We start from the raw sequence: 25,840 nt of genomic DNA on the forward strand, positions 1-25,840 counted from the left end.
TTCATACACACACACACAGACAAACACACACACACACACACACAAATAATTTGTTTAGGCAGTGTTACTTTTGTGTGTACCACCTATCAATCGCACGATATAATCAGAATACAACTTGAGTTGTTTTTGTTGTATTGTTTTCCTTCCCAGATGGCCCAGGAAAGGTTTACATGATCAGATATGAGGATCATAACAATATAGTATTGGGCGGAGACAAAGTTTACCTTGCGTGCCTCATCAATCCCAGTAGGGTATATCCAGCGTTCAATTTATCTATGACCATCACTTTTCCTGAGGAAAAATACTTGAAAAACCCGAACATAACACAAGTGCCGTTCATAAGTATGAGTATACATATCACCTCTTCAGTCGGGATTATTTAAAGCAAAATGTCTGGCCATAAATTCAGAAATTGCTGACAATAAATTCTTCAATTGAGGTGGATTTTTTTAAAGGTAATTAGTTTTTATCTATACATTATGTATCATCATCATTATTATTATTGTTATTTTTTATATTATTTTTATATTATATTATATATTATATATATTCATTATTATTATTTTATTAATATTATTATTATTATTATTATTATTATTATTATTATTATTATTATTATTATTATTATTATTATTATTATTATTATTATTATTATTATATTATCGTTAGCATATCGTTTGTCATTAGTATCCCATCAGCATCGTCTTATCATCGACATCTTCATCATCATCATCATCATCATCATCATCATCATCATCATCATTATAATTATAATTATTATCAAAACCAACATCGTCATCATTATCATTATCATCATCATCATCATCGTCGTCCTTGTTATAATCATTAGCATTATCATTTCATCATCATACATGTCATCCGTAAGTTTGCAATTTGACCCATCGTATCTTTCATCTATCTGGCAATATGTTGAAACCAACTAGTAGTAGCGTATGGCTACACCTCCAAATTCATTTCGTCAACCCAGCTTCGAAAGTCTTCCCACGCCCTAAGAACTGTTTCATAAACACTTTCAAGTTTAGTTACTGGACAGTGGAGGATGATGTAATTGCTGGTCTCTGGAGCTGCCTGACATTTCCGACAGGCATCACTGTTCCCAAGTTTCCATCTGCACATATTTGATGCCCTGTTAATTGGCTTTTTGAGAAAACCCAGTTTTTTCTGGCATTGTGGAATGCAGGCATTTTTTTAGTGGCATCTTTTATGATGTTTCTTCCTCTTGCTGTTTCCCTGTTTCCTGTTTCTCCAGTTCTCCTACACGTTGAAGCCTAACATTTTTGTTAAGTGGAAAGGTCTTCTCGATTTGAGTTTTGTTGTTAAAGGTTCTCCCTTTATGTGGAAAGGAAATAATGGAGGAAAATTGAGTTAAAATAGAATGGTATGACTCTGTTTTAGACAGGCATGTCCTGGCTTTGACTGGCACTTTGATCGTCGCAAAATGGAGTCCTTGGATAAGGCTCTACCTTCACATTCTCTCACCAAACTCAGTAGTAAAATGAGTTAACATTGTTTCCTTTCAAATAAAAATGTTATAGTATCGCTTAAAGACGGCACGTCTCCTACTACGAGTACATGTTTGACTTGGGACTATGAGCCTAAAGACTCCGCTGACTTGTCTCTTTCAGTATATGAGCCTAAAAGACTACGCTGACTGGTCTTTTTGAGTATATGAGCCTAAAAGACTCCGCTGACTGGTTTGTTTGGGACTATGAGCCTAAAAGACTCCGTTGACTGGTCTCTTTGAGTATATGAGCCTAAAGACTCCGCTGACTGGTTTGTTTGGGACTATGAGCCTAAAAGACTCCGTTGATTGGTCTTTTTGAGCATGTGAGCCTAAAGACTTCGCTGACTTGTCTCTTTGAGTATATGAGCCTAAAGACTTCGCTGACTTGTCTCTTTGAGTATATGAGCCTAAAAGACTCCGCTGACTGGTCTCTTTGAGTATATGAGCCTAAAAGACTCCGCTGACTGGTATTTTTGAGTATATGAGCCTAAAGACTCCGCTGACTGGTCTCTTTGAGTATATGAGCCTAAAAGACTCCGCTGACTGGTTTGTTTGGGACTATGAGCCTAAAAGACTCCGTTCACTGGTCTTTTTTAGTATATGAGCCTAAAGACTCCGCTGACTAGTCTCTTTGAGTATATGAGCCTAAAAGACTCCGCTGACTAGTCTCTTTGAGTATATGAGCCTAAAAGAATCCGCTGACTGGTCTCTTTGGGTATATGAGCCTAAAAGACTCCGCTGACTGGTTTGTTTGCGACTATGAGCCTAAAAGACTCCGTTGACTGGTCTTTTTGAGTATATGAGCCTAAAGACTCCGCTGACTGGTTTATTTGGGACTATGAGCCTAAAAGACTCCGTTCACTGGTCTTTTTTAGTATATGAGCATAAGACTCTGCTGACTGGTCTCTTTGGGTATATGAGCCTAAAAGACTCAGCTGACTGGTTTATTTGGGACTATGAGCCTAAAAGACTCCGTTCACTGGTCTTTTTGAGTATATGAGCCTAAAGACTCCGCTGACTGGTCTCTTTGAGTATATGAGCCTAAAAGACTCCACTGACTGGTCTCTTTGGGTATATGAGCCTAAAAGACTCCGTTGACTGGTCCTTTTGAGTATATGAGCCTAAAGACTCCGCTGACTGGTTTGTTTGGGACTATGAGCCTAAAAGACTCCGCTGACTGGTCTCTTTGAGTATATGAGCCTAAAAGATTCCGTTGACTTGTCTCTTTGAGACTATGAGCCGAAAGACTCCGTTGAGGAGTCTGATGAAACTGTTCAAAACTCTGGCATTTATTGGCAACAATCAAGCAACAACGCAAAATTTGACCCACACAAACGAAGTCATATTCATCGACAACCCACATTTAATAAAAACTCCCCCAGATTGCATATCCGTGGAAAACAACAAGCCGTCCTGATACAGGTCAAGGTATCCTCATATTGAGGATAAATAATTTCGTCAACATCAATCATATTTATGAGATATCACTCAACCCATAAAATGACAAAATCACAACCGTAGGTTAACGGAATCCAATTCTGCTTACACGTCAAAGGAAAAAGTCATATTCGTGCATTTCTAACAATAATAAGGATAACACCCACACTACGCAGTTTAATTCAAAACTTTCTGGCCCATTGGTGCATAATCTGATACACAATCGGCATCAACAAAAGATGAGAAGTTCCGGAGTGATTACAACAACAACAACAACATATATCCATCCCGTCATGGACTACCGCCCACACAGAAGCATTTCGTAACAGTCTTACATAACCAAAGACAGGAGGGAAATGGACGAGCAAAATCCACGCTCATGACGCTATGTCCAAACACAAAAGGCAGTAAAAATTTCAGTCCGTTCCACAACCCGTGGATGCATCGGTCAACCAGTGCCAGGGCATAACAGCCCCTCCCCCTAGTGAGGAAAGAAACCCCGAGAGGTTAAAATGAAAAGGTAATGAGACCCCAAACAAGGGTTAAGTGAAATGTAATAATAAAAAGGGAACCTTTTGGAGTCAAATAAAAATATCAGAAAGGAACGCGTATGAGGGTTTTAAAAATATTTTTAAATGTTGTCTTTAGATTTTGTACACAAAAACCCCGCACTTGTTGTGGTTATGTCCTAGCAACCAGTGTCATGTCATAGCACAAGACATCAGCTCCAACATAGACATTCAATACCGAAATCAGAAAGAGGAAATGGAGGTGGGTCATTCACACAATAAGAAGATCAGGGAGCAATGTCACCAACCAGTCCCATAAGTGGGTGGAAAGGTGGGGCGTCCAAAACAGACATTGTCATTGATTCGCTCATTGACAGAAGAAATCAAAATGGCAGACCTCACCTTAGAAGCTACCAAGGACAGAAGTAGATAGCGGACCCACAAATAGACCCTATGTTCCACAATGAGCAAAGAGGATTATGTAAAGTAAGTAAGTTTTTTGAACTGTGTTAATAATTCAAGTTTGAATTCGATGGGCAATTTATGTTTGCTTTATTATTAATATCCTGTAATTAATGTCTTACAAACGCATATCGCTTTTTTTATCACTGTGACAGGGCACCAAAGGCAAGACTATTGGTCTAATTTAGCTCTTATTAGGTATTGAATTTTATTGTATTGTACAAATGTGCAACACCAACTGAAAATTTAGATATCGGAGAAAATATGACGCAAATTGTTGTGGTAGATATATTTCCGCGTTGCAATTATTTAAAGAAGACACATGCCTACCATTGATTAAACGAAATGATAGAGCAAGGAAGCTACTCAATAGGTTTTCTACAGATGACGTTAAAATCATGTTCACTGACTTAAAGCATTTTATGTTAGAAGTGCATACAAATAGTCATAATGATGTGGTGTATGGACAAGAAAAATCACCAATTCCAATCAACAGGCTATATAATTTTTAAAATCGTTTTCAAAAAGAAAATAATGGATTCAGCTGGTATTTCATAGAATGACAAGACCAAAATTCAATTCATTGATACAACAAATGCTAAGACAATACTTATTATTACATAAAACTACTGTAAAAATATCTTTTGTGAACATCTTTTGAGAGGAATGAGTGTTCTAATAAGATAATCACATTTATTGGGTTATAAACATTCATTTAAAAATAGAATTTCTACTCATGAAGCAAGTGAGAACAAAATTAAAACTTATATATATATATATTATATATATATATATATATATATATATATATATATATACATTTATATATATATGTGTGTGTGTTTGTGTGTGTGTGTGTGTGTGTGTGTGTATGTTTGTGTGTTTCTCGTCATTCTAAATTTAAATCTGTTTTGAACAGTTGGCCCATAACACCGTTTCGAAGCCTTTGGTCACTAATAATATGACGGATAATACAGACGCATTATCATCATCATTGCCACAACCAAAAAGTTCCCATCCCACTCTATCCTGAATTAATCTTTTTTTTATCTTGTTCCATGTCTTACCACTTCTCTGTATTATCAGCTTTTTTCGTCCGTCATAAATTCCGTCACTACTGTAACTCAAGCTTTAAAACAAGGATTTGATTTAACTGCCTGTGTTTCTGTAACAGTTTGAGTTTTACGGAAGGGGTGTTAACCATTCGACCATCTCCAACCTGGAGGACCAGGTGACTAAAAAATGGGGAGTCACACATCATTAGTCGCCTTTTACGACACTCAGGCTTCGCGCTAGGCTATTCTTGCATCCTCGGGGGTCATACAGACTATGACGTAGCTTTACATCATATATGTTTCAATTTCAGATAACTCATCTATTGTTCTTCAAGATTGTCCCAATAATATGACAAATACTAGCGATATCTCTTGCACATGCAACGTGACTGATCCCGGATACCCTCCAGCTGAACCCAGCTGGTTTGACAGTCAGGGAAACCGTGTGGCTACTGGAAAAATGATGGTTGATCTCTCTGTGAGCACAGGTTTGTATTAAGCCAAAGAGCTATTACAATAACTACTACTACTACTACTACTACTACTACTACTACTACTACTACTACTACTACTACTACTACTACTGCTGCTGCTACTACTACTACTACTACTACTACTACGTACTACTACTACTACTACTACTACTACTACTTACTACTACTACTACTACTACTACTACTACTACTACTACTAACTCTACTACTACTACTACTACTACTACTACTACTACTACTACTACTAACTACTAATACTACTACTACTACTACTTATATACTACTACTACTTACTATACTATACTATACTATATATATATTACTATATATATATATATTATATAATTAATTATTATATTATTATTATTATTATTATTATATTATTATTATTATTATTATTATTATTATATTATTATTATTAATTATATTAATTATTATATATTAATATTATATTATATATATATAATATATTAACAATAATAATAATAATGATATAATAATAATATATAAAAATATATAATATAATAATAATATATTAATATAATAATAATAATTAATTAATAATAATAATAATAATAATAATAATAATGATAATAATAATAATGTTTTCATTATTATATTTATTATCATAGTCATATGTTATATTAATGGCGCGTGTTTTTCTGGCTTTGCACAGCTGTCCCTCTATCAAAGGTTGTAGACATTTGTGTCAACCTCTGAATCGATTTGTCTTATATGAATTAATATTTTGGACTGTGTTGATGCCATATCAAGAAATTTTTCTTATTTAAGATCTTTAAAAATCTATTCTACATAACATGACAATCTGTCATAAAATTAGAGATATTACACGGTTAAAAGTGTTTAGGACCACAAAATAAGATATGGATTCATCCGTTTCCAAGAAATCTCGTGCTGTCACGTTAGTCCGGCGAGGGATTATCATTACGGAGTCATAGTTACACGCCGAAGCAGACCGACCGATCGACTTACCGAACACGTGATCAATTTTTTCTCGCGTCCTCTCGTCTAATCTCGTCACTCCGGAATAGAAAGAGGAGGCGGAGCTTATATGATGTAACGCAATGAAAGTTCTGTCCGATGACGGATGGGGGGATATCACCTCTCCAAAACTTACCTTATTAGGCCTATATGAAATCTTGAGATTCTTATCCAATCATCGATTGCTCGGTTGACAGTTCGCTTGTGAACAGTTAGGAGTTCATATCTTGATTTATGGGCAGGCGGCTTTGCGTAAAGGCGGTGAGTGTTGTATACATTAAAGAGTACCGCTGACCGATGGGTAAATAGTTGTTGTGTAACCCAAAAGCCCTGCCGAATTGACTGCAAGGTCTTGTATGTAATAGTTGTGTCACCATCTCAACGCTCAGGAATTAATTAGTGAGGCAGGACTCTCAGTATATATATATAGATATTAAGAAAACAAACAACGCTTTTGAATCACACGAGATACATCAGTGTGCTTGTCGCATTGAGAATTGAAAAATGAGATATAAATCAAGAAAATCGACCGGAAAATAAAGAAACTATCATTAATTTTTTAAAAAATTGAGCAATATTTTTTTTCAAAATCAATCTAATAGAAATATTTTTATTTCTAAACCTATTTTTGTGAAACAAAGATAAATGTTCTCCTTTTTGCAAGATGATTCAAACAATGTGGTTTTCAAATTTATCGTATACGTAATCATTTGCAAGCTACAGAGAAAGGTGTTTTTGTGTAATCCCTTTCACACACACGCGCGCACACACACACACGCACATACACACACAAACATATACAAACAATACACAAACAATACACATCCCTGGTCATCTATTGCCTATATTATTAATGTTAATGTATACATCCCATGCTGATTGCCTGAGGTAGTCTTCATTCTTTCCTTCTCCGTTTTTTGTCAGCGGAAGCCAACAGCAACCCAAGCTATCCTCTATCACGTGACCTTAGATCCGATGATGCATACCACTTGAGAGTCTTCACTATCCAGATCTCGTTCATGGTCACGTGAGAAGGCTATATCCGTTCGGGTTCGGCGTTCGGCGTCTCGTTCGGCCCTATTTCGTTAAAAGCCCATTATGAGTTCACGTCATACTTGTGTCCGAATAAAAAGAATTCGCTTTTTACTGTTATAAACTTACATCGTATCAGTTTGCGTTAAATTTTGAATATATTATTTATGGCATATAATCTAAATCATGTCGCAATTACCGAAGACTGATATGAAATCTCTAGCTTTAAATCATTTGAAATACCGTTTATTTACTAAATTTTGTCAAATTTACAATGAATACTGTTTATTTATCTTTGAAAAATTGTATCTATGCACGAAAGTTTAACATAGCATTTAACAGCTATCAAAATACAATATAAGCTTTTAAACGATACGATACGAAGCGTAATCTTTTTCGGTTCCACTGTCGCAATGCTGCAAAAAAATAGTTTTGTATATTGTATCTATCGATAACTCATTAAAGTGTACGGCTATGGACTTGCTATTTTACAGTCGACCCCGAGAAGATGATTATAGAAATACGACAGTCAGATCATGAGTATGGACCGACGTGGTAGGAAAAGGATCTTAAACAACTTTGATACAGATACCATCCAAAGATGTATGGAGCTGGGTTACCGTAAAAATACATCCGACAAATCGAATCCGAATGGACGTCTGATAATACTGGTAGAAAAAGCCCATGGTTCTGGACAGAGGATCATTGTTATTCTTGCAGGTGGTGAAGACACTGGATATTTAGAAGGATGCCCTGCCACTTTTTCTTCTCTTCATCATCTAGAAGGTAGAGGCTATCATTCTGGGGTCAATGCAGAAGTGACTGAAGACTGGCCAAAGAAGCGTTTGCTGTCTTTCCTCATAGCACCCAGCTAAAATTGTTTTGGACAACGCTACTATTTGCTGGCCCATGATCACTTCAAGGTTCCAACATCGGCAATTAAAAAAGCTGATATGATTTCATGACTTCAATCAGACAGCACTACATATTCTGACTATTTATCAAAGGCCTAACTATATCCTTAGTGAAAAGAAACAAACCAGAAACAGTTTTCAATGCAGACTGTCTAATCAAGAATTTTGAGATGAGGTTGCGTGACCTCACTCGTGTCACTGTGAGCGCAATCCAATCGAACTCATTTAAACCCATGTAAAGGGAAAGATTGAGAGGTGGAACACCAAATTTATTCTCACCGACGAGGCAATAAAATGATATAAAAAGGGAAGACTGGGAAAAGGCATGCTCCAACCTTCGTAAACTGGAGGAAAATTACATTTCATTGGATATAGTGATGCCACGAAATTTTTCCGTAGTCGTTCAATTTTTCCGTTTCATTAGCCTTGTCATCAGATTGATGTGTCCAGTATGTCTTTTCAATTGTTCATTGGTGGTTTTGTTATAGTTGTTATTGTTGAACGCATGTACAAATTTATGGAAAAACTGTATCATAAAATGAAAAATTTCTACATTATGACCAGTTCACATTAAATTTATGTCATCCTCTCAAAATTTTGCAATCAAAATAATATTGGAAGCACGATATGTTCACTTCCATTTGTATTCATCAGTAATGTGTATCGATAGTTATTAAATACAGATGGCTGATAGTTAAGGATTGCCATTCGTTCCTTCATAATCAGATACATAGGTATATCGTTTAAGTTTCAATTAACCAGAAATTCCATTTTAACGATTTCCTTCAAAATGGATAAGCGTAAAATTCATAATTTTGATACTGATCCTTACCAGTTATCGATTTTAATATATAGTTGTCAAAAGCGAAATCCTTTCCTATTATTTTAAAATTTATGATAAAATATTTTTAATAAGACAAATTGATTCAGAGGTTTATACAATCTTTTGCAGCTGTGCATTGAGAGACAGCTTCCAAAACAGAAGAAATACAGGCGCCACATATTACAAATCTGACTATAATATTATCATCATAATCAACATTGTCATCATGATTTCACTTATTACTGCTGTTTTTGTTTGCCCCAAGAGATTGTTCACAATTGCTAACATAAGATTGTAAATGCTTCTCATAAAACACAATCACATTTCGCCTTCCCATTTATAACCAAATATAATATTTAGTGTACATTGTATATAACAAGTGTTTTATCAATTTTCTTATCATTGAAGAAATATATATTCTCCCCAGCTCACTCTGGTCAAACATTCTACTGTCAAGCAAACTCCTCATACGGCGTATCACAAATGCTAGAATACAAGGTGTCCTATATTTGTAAGTTGTAAACTAACGGTAGCTATTCAGGCCCGTATTATATCCCACCCCCCCCCCCACCCCAAAAGGTAAGATTAATTATCTCCTATACTATCAAAAATGTTTTTAAAATAGTCTACTCCTCCTACTACCACTCCTCCTTCTCCTCCACCTCCACCACCTCCTCCTCCACCTCCTCCTCCTCTTCCTACAACTACTACTACTACTACTACTACTACTACTACTACTACTACTACTACTACTACTACTACTACTACTACTGCGACGACGACGACGACTATGACGACTTCTACTACTACTACTACTACTACTACTACTACTACTACTACTACTACTACTACTACTACTACTACTACTACTATGACTACTCTTAGTACAAGTTAAAATTTGAAGTTGGCTCGGAACCCTTGAAAAGTGCTTTGAGCGCATTTTTCATGTTATTTTTGTTTTGTTTTAATTGTCTGGGGATTTTTTCTTGGGGTGAGGGGGGAGGGGAGTTGTTGTTTTCTATTGTTTATTGTATTTTGTTTTTGTTTTGTTCTTTGTTTTGTTTATTTTTCCGTATTGCTTTGCTATAGATAGTATGCAGATGACGTCACTCAGGCCTTTGTTATTGTTTTTGCCATCCGCGTTTGTGAGTTGTTCTCACTAAACTGTATTAACCAGACTATAAAAGCTCATGGTTACACAGCGTTTGTGTGTTGGTCCGTTATACTTCCGGATGGCAATGTTGTGAACTCCTTGGCCAAGCGCATTCTATCTATAGGACAAATTTCATAGTTTGATGTTTAACATCATATTGAGACGAGAACTCACAACTCAGCAGTACACTGAAAAAAACTCATTCAAAGTTTAGGCCACAAAACTAGTCATTCAAATATCTATTGGTTAAATGGCCCTCATCCTATCATAAACTGTTAAACCTGGGACTTACAAAGTCCCAAGATTGAGGGATTTTGCCAAAATGAGGGTCATTTTAACTGATTGATGTTTGAAAGACGAATTTTCTTGCCAAATTTTTTTTTTTAATTTTCGGACTACGAAAGAACAATGATAGAAAATAAAATTAACATTGAGCTTTTATATAGAGCAATATCCACTAAACGTGCTTAAATCACTCTCATGGGTGACACGTAAGAAAAGACATGACGCCTGTTAGGCGATGATGCAATTTTTTTCGGACAGAGATAACGCTGTTAACGGCTAGGTATTCATTTTACACCTGAGTACGGTGAGAGAATGTGAGTAAAGATCATTTTCCAAGGAATCAACTATGCGCCGAGCAAAGCTCGAACCCAGGACCCTTCGATCCGAAAGCAAGTGTCATACAACAAGGCCACATTGCTGCACATGATGACAGAAAATATTATAGAGATGTCAAAAAAATGTATACCTTCTTTCATCACAGTTGGACCAGAAAATGTAACGATTGTACATGACAAAGGCAACACGACAAAGGAACGTGCCATGTTTTATTGTGAAGTCAACACATCTAGCACCCTCCCTGATTGGACCACAAAGTTTCAAGTATACCCCGTGGGCAAAATTACGAAATACTCTCACCGAGTGGTTGATGATCAACAAGGAGTAACCAGGGATTATTATGCATTCGACACATCTAATATAAAATATGGCAATTTTACAGCTGAGTGTATGGCTAACAACACTAAGATTGTGTCGATCGGGGCTGTCTCTACATTGGACTACACAGTGGAAGGTATCATGTTTTTGTTGTGTTTTGTTTTTTTTGTTTTTTTTGCTTTTCAGCTACAGGGGTTAGAAATGTCTTTAACCTGTGACCCACCGTCTCTAAACAGTGTTATGTTGGGATGTTTTAGATGGTGATCAGTGAGTAAATTATTTCTTTAAATGTAACTTGAGTTCGCGTTATGTTTTAACTAGTGCATTGGATAATATTTCTGAAATTTACTTTTACTGAACTTTTCAATTTCCCGTCATTTTCACAATCACATTTGTAAATATGGTCCACCTCGACATAGTGACGTTTTGAGATGACGGGTCACATTTTAAATAACATTGAAGACAGGTTAGTGTGTCAGTTACTTCTCTCGTGGGACAAGGGTTGTCTAAGTCTCCACTATTCAACAAATGAAATGAAGAAGTAGAAATGAAGAATTTAAGAAATGAAATGAAGAAGAAGAAATGAAGAATTTAAGAAATGAAATGAAGAAGAAGAAATGATGATGAAGAAGAAGAAGAAAAAGAAGAAGAAGAAGAAGAAGGAGAAGAAGAAGAAGAAGAAGAAGAAGAAGAAGAAGAAGAAGAAGAAGAAGAAGAAGAAGAAGAAGACATTCATTAAGTACCGTTAAACGAAGAAGAAGAGGAAGAAGAAGAAGAAGAAGAAGAAGAAGAAGAAGAAGAAGAAGAAGAAGAAGAAGAAGAAGAAGAAGAAGAAGAAGTAGAAGAAGACATTCATTAATTACCGTTAAACTTTTAATTCACCTGCAGACTATTATAACATTCCACTTATCGTTGTCTTGTAAATATTAGTTATTTACAATTTACGATACCTACCATTATACTCATCTCATTCGATATAAAACTACTTTCGGTCAAGATCGTCGACTACCTTGTAAATATTAATAATTTACCACGATACTTACAATTATACTCATATCAATCAATATAGACCTTCAGAATAGGCTTCAACAGTTGTGACGTCATTTCCCTCGTAATGACGCATAGTACCTTAGTAACTGGTGGAATATTTCTCCAACAAGCATAAAAGTGTATCTAGAGGCGAAAAACATCATCAATCTGATCATGTTTTGACTTTTATATATGCTGATCACATGACATGACATAAAGTTCTACCAACATGAAGAATAAATAGTACCGATTTTCTTTTGTTTAGAACCAATCTGTTCGTTGCTAGGAGGACGTTACGTCAGACTATTGAATCCTATTGATAAACACAATACCCTTCATTATACTAATCTCAATCGATATAGAATGTCCTTCAGCCAAGGTCTTATGGTTAACTTGTAAATATTAAGGGGGGGGGGGGGTTGGGTCATCTACAAAAATTGTAATTACCTATATTGGGTGGCGTTAATCAATCACTATCGTCATTATAGGTTTTTAAAAAAAACATTTTTGATGAAAAAAATACATTATCTGTGTTGATATCCGTTTTGCGACCTAATTTAGGGATCTGGCATCAAAATAAAACAATCTTGGGACAAACGTTCCACAAAAACTAATGGAAGAATAACCTCCATATCAACATTGTAGATTATTGTGTCACCATAGAGAGATTTTATGCTTTAGCTTATGGAATATTCATTAGGTATAACAAAGTTGCGGATCAAAATGTTATAACAAAATTGATGTTAAAAATGTATAATTTGGATTTTAATTCAAAATGCACATACCTTATCAAAAGAAATCTCTCGATGGCAACATGACATAATACATTATCTCTGTGATAACTGTGGTAATTTCCAGACAATTTCATTGAATAGATTCCGAGAAACGTTTTGGCACGTTATCCCATACCCTTCGAAAAATGACATATTTAGAAAATGCAAAATAGCTTTCCGTTTTTCATACTATTTTTACTACCTTTGCACTCTTCGACTGTTTTTCATGGCTTTATAGTCTATTTTAAGAAGGTGGATTTCAATAATTGTATTTCTATTATAATAAAATATCGTTTACACCCTTGATTATTTACCGTTTAATTTACTTATGCAATTGATATAAGACTACCTTGTAAATGATATTTATTTACCATGATACCTATAATTATAGTTATCTCCATTAAAAAAGAACTACCTTCAACAAAGATCTCCGGCTACCTTGTATATTAATTATTTACCACTATATCCATCATTATACTTATCTCAATCGATTTAGAACTACCTTCAACAAAGATCTCCGGCTACCTTGTATATTAATTATTTACCACTATATCCATCATTATACTTATCTCAATCGATTTAGAACTACCTTCAACAAAGATCTCCGGCTACCTTGTATATTAATTATTTACCACTATATCCATCATTATACTTATCTCAATCGATTTAGAACTACCTTCAACAAAGATCTCCAGCTACCTTGTATATTAATTATTTACCACTATATCCATCATTATACTTATCTCAATCGATTTAGAACTACCTTCAACCAAGATCTCCGGCTACCTTGTATATTAATTATTTACCACTATATCCATCATTATACTTATCTCAATCGATTTAGAACTACCTTCAACCAAGATCTCCGGCTACCTTGTATATTAATTATTTACCACTATACCTATTATTATACTTATCTCAATCGATACAGAACTACCTTCAGCCAATATCACAGACTGTTTGGTCTACGACAACATGGTAGCAGGAAAGACACCTTGGATCCAAGCCGGACTCGGGGAACCAATTGACTGTGACTGTACCATTACCAATCCAGGATTTCCCACGTTTTGGACCAGGGCACAGTGGGTTGATGGGAAGACAGGGGCTGTCATCAAAGAAGGAAAACATGTCGCCAGCATTCAGTACACAAGAAAGCCAGAGGGTGAGGTTTGATTTTAAATGATTCAATTTAAATGAGTCTCTATAATGTTGATCATCATCATAATCATCATCATCACCATCATCACCACCACCCTCATCATCATCATCATCATCATCATCATCATCATCATCATCATCATCATCATCATCATCATCATCATCATCACTATCACCATCATCATCATCATCATCATCATCATCATCATCATCATCATCATCATCATAATAATAATAATAATAATAATAATAATAATAATAATAATAATAACAATAATAATATTAATAATAATAATAATGATAATAATAATAATAATAGAAATAATTATTATTATAATAATATATTATAATAATAATAATAATAATAATAATAATAATAATAATAATAATAATAATAATAATAATAATAATAATAATAATAATAATAATAATAATAATTAATAATAATAATAATAATAATAATAATAATAATAATAATAATAATAATAATAATAATAATAATAGCAGGTAAATGCCTTAGCACTCATCAACCGGTAAAGTACATAAATTTTGCCTTGTGTTTCATTAATAAAAAGAAAAATTATATATGCAACATTTAGCATTTAAATGATCCCTACAAATTACCTTTTAGAGGTGATGGGTCACAAAGCTAAAATTATATTCTTACCTCTATGTGGAGGTTTATTCTGTTCAGGGCTTATCTCATGAAAAGTTTGAAATAGCCCAAGCCCAACGTTGCAAATTGAACCTTGGACGAAGTTACTTAGAGCGTAGCCACCGTTAAGTTATAGATAGTATGCGCTTGGCTAAGAAGCTCATAACATTGCCATCCGGAAGTATACGGGACCAACACACAAAACTGTGTGTATCCATGAACGTTTATAGTCAGGTTAATACAGTTCAGTGAGCATTACCCATAAACGCGGATGGCAAAAAACAATAACAGAGACCTGAGTGACGTCATCTTCGAACTATCTATAGCCTGACACTAGACTCCTCTAAGATTGTTTGATGTCATTTTTTAGGTTTGTGTAGCTTCTTGTTAGTTGTTAGTAGAGCTCAAGGAAACAAGCTATTTCATTGGTTGAACTATTGAATACAACTCACGATTTCTTTTCTTTTGTGGTCAAAGTCTTTACTTCTGAGTCATTTTCTGGTCAGTGTCAGACTATCAGTTTACGATGGCTACGCTCCGAGCCACTCAGAGCGGCAAGTGGATGTCGATTCTGCATAGTCGTATCTCCACGTTGGAGGCGAAGTCAATCTCAATGTCTTGGTCTGATGGACGGCCAAGAGCTAACTCGACTACATGTTTAAAACAAATATGTGATATAGTATAGCCCCCCCCCCTCCCCCCCCCTTCCTTCGATTTAAGTAGTTTTGTGTGTTGGTCAGAACATTGCCATCCGGAAGTATAACAGACCAACACACAAAACTATGTGTAACTTTGAGCGTTTATAGTCTGGTTAATTCAGTTTAGTGAGAATTATTCATAAATGCGGATGGCAAAAAGCAATATCAAAGACCTGAGTGTCGTCAACTTCGAATTATTTATACTACTTCTGGATATCAACGTTGTTAGCTTCTTAGCCAAGCGCATACTATCTATAAAACTACGAATATGAATAATAGTGATCACAGTTACAAATAAATATATGATGGTTACAAAACGTTTTTGATAGTGATGAGATGATTACAATAATGTTGTGTGCGGACTTGTGGAGTTCCACTCCCAGTCTGAGAGTGGTCATGCTGCTCTTCCAATGATGCCAGGCCCTTGTGACTTCTCGACGGCGTTACTCTGGTCATGATGCGGTCATCATAAGATACGAGTAGTTTAGTGGCAAAGGAGTTTCATCTTCTTCCATTAGGCCAATCATCAGGCTGAAGATTGTATAGCCGTCTTTTCAGTAACAGGGGTTTTAGAGGAAAACAGGGAGCAATTTTTTTAAGTCATCAGTCGAAAGGGCTTGTTTAGAAGTGGTTGGTAGGGAGTTCCAAAGTTGGATGGTGGAGGGGAAGAAAGAGTGAAGATGATGGTTACAGCTCTTGTTATTGGAAGGAAGAATTAACGGGGTGCTCTACATAGTCCCGAGGCCGAGAGTAAGATATAAATCTCGAAAACATAAATAATATGAAGGAACGCAATATTACGACCCTCAAGGCGTAAGCTCTTGAGGGACATGAGTGCTGAAGATTAAATCAATCAGCTTTTATAATAAGTGGCTGCTTGACAAGGTTAGAAGAAAAGTATTCACTATTTTAAAATGAATTCAAAGAGAAGAGTTTTAAAGGAATTATAATCTAATATTAGAGAAAGTAAAGTTTTTCTCAGCCTACCGAAATAATCACTGAAGTGAAAAGACGGTATGTCGTGTCCACATGTTAATAATTGCTGTTGGCTCGGACCAATGTGTAAAGTGCTTTGAGTATATTTAGTGGATTTATCGTGTATAAATAGTTTGAGAATATACCATATTGTCACTAAAATTGCAATATATTACTCTGATCTTTCCAGAGAAGTCAAAGTCGTTGCAATGCCAAGCTGTCAATTCGGCGGGCGTATCGAAGATTAACACAAGCTTCACTGTGTACTACTACTGTGAGTATTCATCACTTCAAGCACTTCACCTTAGGAAAGTCATAACATCCGCCAAACACTTTTTTTCCAATTATACGTAAAAAACCACTTCCATATCAATAAACAATGTTCGACGTAGAAATGAACCAGAATGGCCTTAAGTGCAAGAGTTCAGGAAGAAAATGTATTAGATTTGCTGAATGACGAAAAAGGTCTTTGTCGTGTCTCATTTTAAAGGCGCATTCTAGTCCTTAATCTGCGACATATCATACTTGAAATGATCAACACTAAAATTTTAGAGAAACTTTTACCTGAGAAAGTCCAAACTGCTTTTAGTGAATCCCAAAAATCGAGATAGACGAAAATAATGTCAAAAATTAGAGATGCCTAAATGAGCCAATAAGAAGGAGAGAAAGATACAGTGAGTAATTGTGACTCATATATGAGGGAACAACGAACGCAACACAAGCAATGTTTCGGCCTTTGGCCTTCTTCAGGAATAAATGAAATACGTATGTTATTTGTATTACAGTGTCATAATAGTTAAAACATTATAGGCAAAATGTGTGTGTGTGTGTGTGTCTACGTGCAAGGAAAGGAAAGAGAGAGAGAGTGTGTGTGTGTGTGTGTGTGTGTGCGCCCGAGAGAGAGAGTGAGATGAAGTAATGAGATGAAAATAATGGACGAGTTTGATATTTCATTTGGACTGTAGGTACTATATGAATAATATGGATAAAATATCCCTTTACAAACCTTTATCTACAAAACAGATGGCCCTGCCAATGTGTCTTTAAGACTTATGGAAACATCAAAGTTTGACGGAAAAAACACCCCTGCACCAGCCAACTTATCCGTTTACTGTGATGTACCCTCTGATCTGAATCCCTCAATAAGTGTCAAGGTCATGGGTACCAATTCCAAAGGAGTAACCGTTGTAAACGTGAGCCAGCCAATTGACAGACAGGATTCTGCAGTTAAACAGACTTTCAAGTTTAGTTTTCCGCCACCTCTGGATGATAAGAAGCTTCCAGACCTAGCCATAAACATCACATGTACAGCAGAAAATGACATCAATTCGTCGTTATCTGTTGAAGACAGTATGCAATTGGGTAAGAACTTTCATATTTTCCAATCAAATTGCTTTGAGATATTTGTCAAACCATGATTTCTTTAACCTGAAGAGATTTGTACGATGCAGTATCAAACACGAGTGAAATAAAAATGAAAGAAACGCATTCTAGAGAATCAACTTACCTCATGCAGGAATCTAAGTTCAGACTTAAGACGTGTTATTCCAGAGGCTATATAAGACGGCTCAATTGAAATCAAAATGATCTTTTTGTTTTAACTATTTTCCTCTTTTTTCCTCCGTTTCCTTTTTTCCCCTTTCCCAGAATTATGTTATAGATTGGTTGAATTCTTCTGAGATGTATTCCTTTTAGACTATTTTATCTGCATTTCGTGATCGATCTGTTGTTCTTTTCTTTCATTTCTTATTGCAGAAATGCCCACTTTGCAACTCACTGGCTGTCCTTCGAACACGGTCGGGTCGATACATGCTGTTGAAACGCTAAAACACTCTGCAAATTGTACGTGCCGTCTGTCAATACCGGGAACTCCAAAGAGTGAGATGAGATGGGTGGACGCCCAGGGAGCCACAATGACAAGTGGAGATCTAGAAGCTGTGCTTCATGTCAACTCTAGCGGTACGTCATGTATGAGTATTCCTTCATTCTTTCTTTGTTCTCTTTCAATCTCTCTCTTTATCTCTCTCTCTCGTTCTCTCTCTCTCTCTCTCTCTCTCTCTCTCTCTCTCTCTCTCTCTCTCTCTCTTTGTCTCTATATTGTTGATCTCATGCTAATCCTGTTCTCTAACTGCAAGCACATGAATTAGTTTCGATCACGATTGCATTCGAGATTTATATAGATACCGCCTTTCCCTCACAATATAGCTTTAGGCGCACAATATATATATGGCATGAAATATACATCATTTTAATAAATATTATTAACAACATTTAACACGTGAGACTATGGAATTTTTTAAAATATGTAAATTAGGGTAAATATGTTCTCTGAGGGGACACTACAAAAACCATGTAATTAAACCTGTGGTATATCATGAAGATTGCTTATTCATTATTTTTCAACCTAATTATATTTTTAAAATTAGAAAAATTAATAATTGGTTCTTTCTACATATCATCTAAATATAACAGAAAGAGATGACTTTAAATTTCTTTTAAAAACTGCTTCAGAATCAGAAAAGCTAGAGCGCGGATTGAATGGCAGAAAATTCCAGGCTGCTCAATATAAAGTTCTGTCTCTTAATTTTCTGTTCTCACTTTTTGTGGTGCGCAAAAGATGCTGATCACACGATCTTAAATTACGAGAGGGGATATAATCATTAATAAAATCCTTAAGATAAAAAGGTGAGCAACCGCTTTTACAGTTTTACAGGCAACCAGTGGAGTTCATAAAACATTGTGGATATGTGTTCTTTTTTTTTTCTTCTTTTAAACAATGAGTGCGGTCTGGTTTGGTTAAAGCTATAGTGTCTTGAAAAGATTATCAGGCAGATTAAAAGTAATGAATCACAATAGTCAAGTCTAGAAAAAATAAAAGAAGAGACTAATGGATGTTTGACAATTGGGCAGTCTTTCGTAATTCAAGGTAAAGGATTTAGCAACGATAGGATATATTGTTTCCATAGACAGATTACAATCAAAATAAATACCGAGATCACGGGCTTTGTCCGAAAAGGGAATAATTTCCTTTAGATCGTTCAATGATTTTGAATTGGCAGAGTGCATACGCTTTCTAAGGTTTATCTTCTCATTCATTTTAAGTCATCAACAACCGCACCTCTTCAATACTTTTCTCGATTTTTCTCAATAAACAATCAGTACAGCTGAGTGTTATCAGTGTACATAAGATATTTTATATTATTCTGTTTGATGACATTGCCTAATGGTTCTGTATACAGTGTGTACAGCATGGGACCCAAAACATGTCCCTGGGGGCCCCGATGTTAATGGCAGTTGTTCGGAGTGAACTCCTTTTATGAGGCCAGACTGAGATCGTTCTAAAATGTAACTTTTGAACCAATCGGGGACATTGCCTGCTGTGCCGAAAGTTTTTTTTTTCAGGCCGCTCTATAAGAATGCATGATCAATCGCCCCGAAAGCGGCTCTAAGAGCCAATAGTGCAGGAAATAGAGACATTACCTTGGTCAGCGGCACCCAATCAATTACTTTGTACTTTTAGAATTGCGATCTCTGTGTTGTGGTACTTTCTGTATGTAGATTGACAGGGTTCGAATAGATTGAATTTGTCGAGGAGCTCCTTGAGTTGGATTGCAACGACTTTTTCTAAAATCTTTGAGAGAAACTGAAGATTAGAGATAGGTCTGATATTTTTCAGTTCTTCAGAAGATAGGTTAGATATTGTCAGCAATGGGGATACAATAGCATGTTTAAATGACATGCGATACCAATTTCAAGACAATAATTAATGATCTTTGTTATCACAGGGGCAAGATGGTCAATATGGTTCCGTAATAAGGTTGTTGAAAAAGGATCTAGACTAGGCTACATAAGTTAGGTGGAGAGGACATTATGATATATATATATATATATATATATATATATATATATATATAATATATATATATATATATGGATCATTTAGAGCATCTTGAGCTTTTATATAGCGCAATATCCACTAAACGTGCTCAAAGCGCTTTACAAGGTGTCCCTGGTCAACAGCAACACATAACATGTAGGACGAGACATGACGCCTGTCAGGCGATATTAAATTTTTTGGGACAGAGACAACGCTGTTAACGGCCAGGTACTCATTTTATACCTGAGTACGGTGAGAGAATGTGAGTAAAGAGCCTTCTCCAAGTACTCAACTATGCGCCGAGCGAGGCTCGAACCCAGGACCTTCCGATCCGAAAGCGAGTGTCATACCACTAGACCACATAGCCGCACGAGTACTCGACAATTATGGAGCGTGAAGTATATTTATTCTCTCACCTTTATAAAAATCTTTCTCGCCTACATATTTGTTTCCACCGATGCAATGGCTTCTTCGTGGCAACGAAATATGTTGTAGATATTTTGTTTTGTTTAATACGGTGTTAATTGGAATTTATGTGTTTGTGTTTATATGCATGTATATGTAGGTGTGCGAGTGATGTGCCAAGAGGGGTGGTTGTTTGGAGATTATTGTTGTGTGAGGGCATTGAGGTGAATAGCAGACTGATGATAGCAGATGTTTTTATTTTCTGTGTGGGTATGTGTTAAATATTTCTTTTTTCTGTTTAGTGTAGCCTTTTGTGGGTTCTTAACTATGTGGGATGTTTCCTCCAGACATAGATTGCATCTTTTTGTTTTTACTAACCAGCTTTTTTGCTTTGAGATAATGTTCCATATGATGTTATGGCTGATGTTGGAATATTTTAATTTCCATACGTGTTCGCTTAGAGCTGAGGTTGTTCTTTATTTGTCGTGTCTGAAGGACGAGGTGTTTTAATTATGAAAGGGTTTTGAAATGGCCCTCTGTCGGTCCGATGTAAGTTCCCTGCTTGCTTGTGTTGGTGTGTGTGTGTGTGTGTGTGTGTGTGTGTGTGTATGTGTGTGTGTGTGACGGTTGCTTTGTTTATTATGTTCGATTCGAGGAAATTGAACCGATGCGGACACGCGTATTTATTTTTGCATTCGCAATGCTTATTTGGTGTGGTGTTTAGTTGGTTGTGAACATTTAGGATGCGTCTGTTGTGTGCTTTACTTATGTCTCCGATGTTGATCATGCAGGAGTAGCTGACCTTTATGGTGTTTCTGTTCAGTATTTTGTGTAGTCTGCGGTCATTTGGAAAACAAGTGTCCATCAGTTTAAGAATTTTTTTGTTCCGATGTTAGTTGTGACATTTTTGTCGAAGTGGATTGAACCATGTTATGTTGCGTGATTTTGATTTTTTTTTCTGCTGAGCTGAATTTGGTCTTTGTTTCTTATGGGTTTATAATCGAAGTGTTCTGGGATCCACTGTTATGAGTGCGTTGATGTAGAAGCCTGCTTCGTTATGAAAAGTTTCAGAGTCTTTTGATAGTCTTAATATATTTGCGCGTTATTATTATGGATATTCTTTATGATCAAAGGGGGATGGCTACTCTCTTTGTTATTCAATTTATGATGTTGTTGGGTTTTCTATATGGTTTGTAGTTGTCCACTGTTGGGTTGAAGGTCACATCGAGAAAGTCCACTGTGCTCTTGTTAGCCTCGATTTTTATTTTCAGATTGTATTGTTTCAATATACTGCAGTTCTGGTTTTTTAATTTTTTAAAAATTCTGATTTTTTTTTGGCCGTTGTCTACATATGGCTAATCCATCGTCTCTATAAAAACGATGTGTGTGTTTGTCATATAATTAAGTTGAGTTAATAGGTACAGGTCGATCAACTCGCAGGTTTCGGTCCCGTCAAATGAACCCATGGTCACGTCATAGTCTGATTTGTTTTTAGTCCATGGCGTGTTGTTGTTATAGAACGTTCTGTGCTTTATATATTTCATGATGTCTCTCTCTTCACTGGTAACTGTTGTGGGTTTGGATGCAATGTCCAGTGCGTTGTCTAGTAGGGTGGCTAAGGATGGATATAAGTCGCTGATGTTAGCGAACCACTCACTACTTTACAACTTGGAGTTTTTCCATAGATCGAAAAGGGTCTCTTCTTTCACTCCTGGCACTATTATCTCTGGGGTTTTTTAAATTATATATATATATATATATATATATATTATATATATATATATATATATATATATATATGATATTTTTACATCTTATTCTTTATATCTATGACAGATCACAACAGTACCTTCACGTGTCAAGCACTGGCCCTGTGGTCTGTGGTCCAACAAATACCTTTCACACCACAATTCAAAGGTATGACCAAAGTGACTTAGGGAACGGTTATGTTTTAATCATTCACCCATCCAAGCTAGGCAGTTTTTTCGCCTTTCGTGTTGTGGTGCTGCTGCTGCTGCTGCTGCTGATGCTGCTGCTGATGCTGCTGCTGCTGCTGCTGATGATGATGATGATGATGATGATGATGATGGTGATGATGATGATGATGAATATGATGATGATGATGATTGATGGTTATACGAATTCAGATGTTGTTTAATATCTCTTATCAACATAATTTCACATTTTCAACCAAACTGGGATAATATTTACTTAAAGTGGTCGCAAGCAACACTCAATGGTTTTGTGGTATTCTTGTGCTCGATTGCATTTTCTTCTTGATTAATTATTTTTATGGTATTTAATTTGAAAATATTATTTGTTTATTTCGGCAAACTACATGATCTAAACACTTTAAAACATCGTCGTGATCCTAAAACATAATTTTTGGACACAGGTATCGCTGAAATATGTAAGATTTTGACTAAAATTTGAAGGATGGCTCGAATAACATATTTTAACAAGCTCAATATGTTTTTTAAATTAATATTTACTCATCATTTTATAAAAAGGACACTGTCCATGTATTAGGTTTTGATGTCATATAAATGTATTCTATTTGTATACTATCCATTTCAAGTAATCCCGGACAAGCCCCCCAAAATTGAGTTGACTTTTGTAGATGATTTAAAGCACGTATCTAATGGAAGTACCATTGACATTGACGTGGGAGAGAGTCTTCGTGTCATGTGTAAAGTTGATGGAGGAATTCCTGTCGTCAGTAATATTACTCTGACTTATGGATCAAAGGTATGTGACGTATACTTAGAAATTACTCTAAAATGAATTTCAGTTTGATTGCGTGCTATACTGAACTAGACATTTGACCCTCGAATGATTTGTAATTACTTATGATAGCTAAGTTTTATGGAATTGAAATGATTCAATTCTCATTATTAGTAACGGCAAGATTTCAGTAATAATTGATAAGGCACGTTGGTCCTTCGATTGACATTCCGGTTTGGGAATGTTTAGTCTATTTTAGGGTAAGATTATTTACCGTTAATTCATCCAAGGAGAGCATTTGTACCCTTGTTGACATCAGACATTTGTGTTATCTTCAAATGTCGAAAGAAGTGTCAGGTTTGAGAACGTTTAACCAAGCTGTGATCATCTCTTTCAATAAATCTTTGGGGTAAAATTTCCCTAGCAAAAAGGAGAAAAATTTGACCGACATATTAGTCGTGTTGGAATGAAATAGATGAAGACAATTGAGCTTAAGGTCAAAATGATCCTTTAGCGCAATTAGTTCCATAAAGCCGGAGTTTTTTTCGGTTTCTACAGCCTGAAACCGACGATAACAATTCGTTACTACCCTTTGGAAAGGGCGCGAGTCTACGGCAAAGTCTTTACGCCAAATCTGACAGACTCAGCTACCCAATCACTTCTAGATACGCATGGGGGGTCAGAAAAAAAATCTCGACTTCATCCATGATTGATCTTGATCTATTTGAGTATGAAGCAAGTGCTCTACCAGCTGGGTTATCGCGACGCTCTGAAAACTATCAGAGTAAGGAAAGGTACTTTTGTAAATTTTAAAAACTAAAATTTACTGTCTAAAATGAAGGCCTTTACCTTAAACTAGAAAAAGTCGTCATCGTCCTTTCGCTCCCTGGTATACAAAGGACATAGGCCAAGCCAAGAGGTACGTGAAAAAAATCGGATCGTTTATTGGAGAAGACACATCGTCAGGATCACTGGAACCGTTTCAGATCAGCCACTTTCAAATGAAAAAAAGGATAATAATAGCAGTTAAGCAGACCCATTATAATGTGATGAATACAAAGACATAAAAACCATCATCTGATATGTTTGATTCATTTATTACAAAGAAAATCCACACAATTTCAGACGATTTAAACCGTTTTGAGCTTTATATAAATGTCAGTTTTTTGATGGCCACACACGTTAAAGTGTCAGAGAATTTATAAAGAATCTAATACGATGCTATAGTCTGATGTCACGCCGCCCGGCAACGGCAGCCATCTTGGTTCTAAACAAAGAAAATCATTACTTTTTATTTTTCATGCTGACTAGAACTTTTCATCTGCCTTGTGATCAGAATGTGTAAAAGTCAAAACATGATCAAATGTATGTGGTTTTTTTTCCTCTGGATACGCTTTATGCTCCCCGGAGAAATATTTCATACGGGCGTCCGCCATTGTTTCGATAGTTTAGAGCCAGTGTTACTAAGTTACCATGCGTCATTAGGAAGGAAGTGACGTTACGACAGTTGAAGAGTATTATGAAGGCCTTGTGAATTAGATCCCCTTCCAACTTCGTTTCTAATCTTTTGCATTGACGAGCTTATCCCATCAATAATTAGCCAGTCACTGCAGGCTGGCGTCGTCTCTTCTTGTTTTAAAACAGCTCTGATCGCCCCACTTTTAAAGAAACCCTCTTTATACCATAACAATAGGATTCAATAGTCGTAACGTCACTTCCTTCCTATTGACGCATGGTAACTTAGCAACACTGGCTCTAAACTATCGAACAATGGCGGACGCCCGTATGAATATTTCTCCGGCGAGCATAAAGGGTATCCAGAGGGGGAAAAAACACATACATTTGATCATGTTTTGACTTTTACACATTCTGATCACAAGGCATATGAAAAGTTCTGGCCAGTATGAAAAATAAAAAGGAATGATTTTCTTTGTTTAGAACCAAGATGGCCGCCGTTGCCTGGAGGCATGACATCAGACTATTGAATCGTATTTTAAAAACTACGTTTCAAATCTTCTAATTCTAATCAGCTTATAGAGAAAACCATTGTACCGAAATAATGATGTTAAATGTAGTAAATAATTAGATATTTAATGCTTAATTAAAATAAAACAAATTGAAGATTTTATGAATTTGACCACAAATGTTTGTTGAATCGACTCGCACGTCTCATGTATATCAAAGGATTGGCTTTGAAATGG

At 35.8% G+C, this 25,840-nt stretch overlaps 2 protein-coding genes across 2 annotated transcripts in view; both read left to right on the plus strand.

Moving 5' to 3' along the window:
* The window catches only part of LOC144959499 (uncharacterized), a 44,768-nt gene extending 39,571 nt beyond the window's left edge, over nucleotides 1-5,197 (plus strand). Inside the window, exons 8-11 of the mRNA XM_078892114.1 lie at nucleotides 151-342; nucleotides 2,757-2,953; nucleotides 3,611-3,733; nucleotides 5,108-5,197. Of these exons, the coding sequence (XP_078748240.1) occupies nucleotides 151-342; nucleotides 2,757-2,953; nucleotides 3,611-3,733; nucleotides 5,108-5,197 (602 nt within the window). The remainder of the gene's footprint in view (nucleotides 1-150; nucleotides 343-2,756; nucleotides 2,954-3,610; nucleotides 3,734-5,107) is intronic.
* Nucleotides 206-25,840, plus strand: part of LOC144959406 (uncharacterized) — a 38,150-nt gene continuing 12,515 nt past the window's right edge. The window contains exons 1-10 of the mRNA XM_078891985.1: nucleotides 206-455; nucleotides 5,300-5,476; nucleotides 9,681-9,764; nucleotides 11,173-11,481; nucleotides 14,079-14,309; nucleotides 16,824-16,907; nucleotides 17,657-17,995; nucleotides 18,389-18,592; nucleotides 22,752-22,832; nucleotides 23,494-23,663. Of these exons, the coding sequence (XP_078748111.1) occupies nucleotides 5,338-5,476; nucleotides 9,681-9,764; nucleotides 11,173-11,481; nucleotides 14,079-14,309; nucleotides 16,824-16,907; nucleotides 17,657-17,995; nucleotides 18,389-18,592; nucleotides 22,752-22,832; nucleotides 23,494-23,663 (1,641 nt within the window). The 5' untranslated portion in view covers nucleotides 206-455; nucleotides 5,300-5,337. The remainder of the gene's footprint in view (nucleotides 456-5,299; nucleotides 5,477-9,680; nucleotides 9,765-11,172; nucleotides 11,482-14,078; nucleotides 14,310-16,823; nucleotides 16,908-17,656; nucleotides 17,996-18,388; nucleotides 18,593-22,751; nucleotides 22,833-23,493; nucleotides 23,664-25,840) is intronic.

The sequence above is a fragment of the Berghia stephanieae genome, chromosome 14, assembly GCF_034508935.2.
Source record: "Berghia stephanieae isolate SIO BIC M18660-M18661 chromosome 14, UCSD_Bste_1.3, whole genome shotgun sequence".
NCBI lineage: Eukaryota > Metazoa > Mollusca > Gastropoda > Nudibranchia > Aeolidiidae > Berghia > Berghia stephanieae.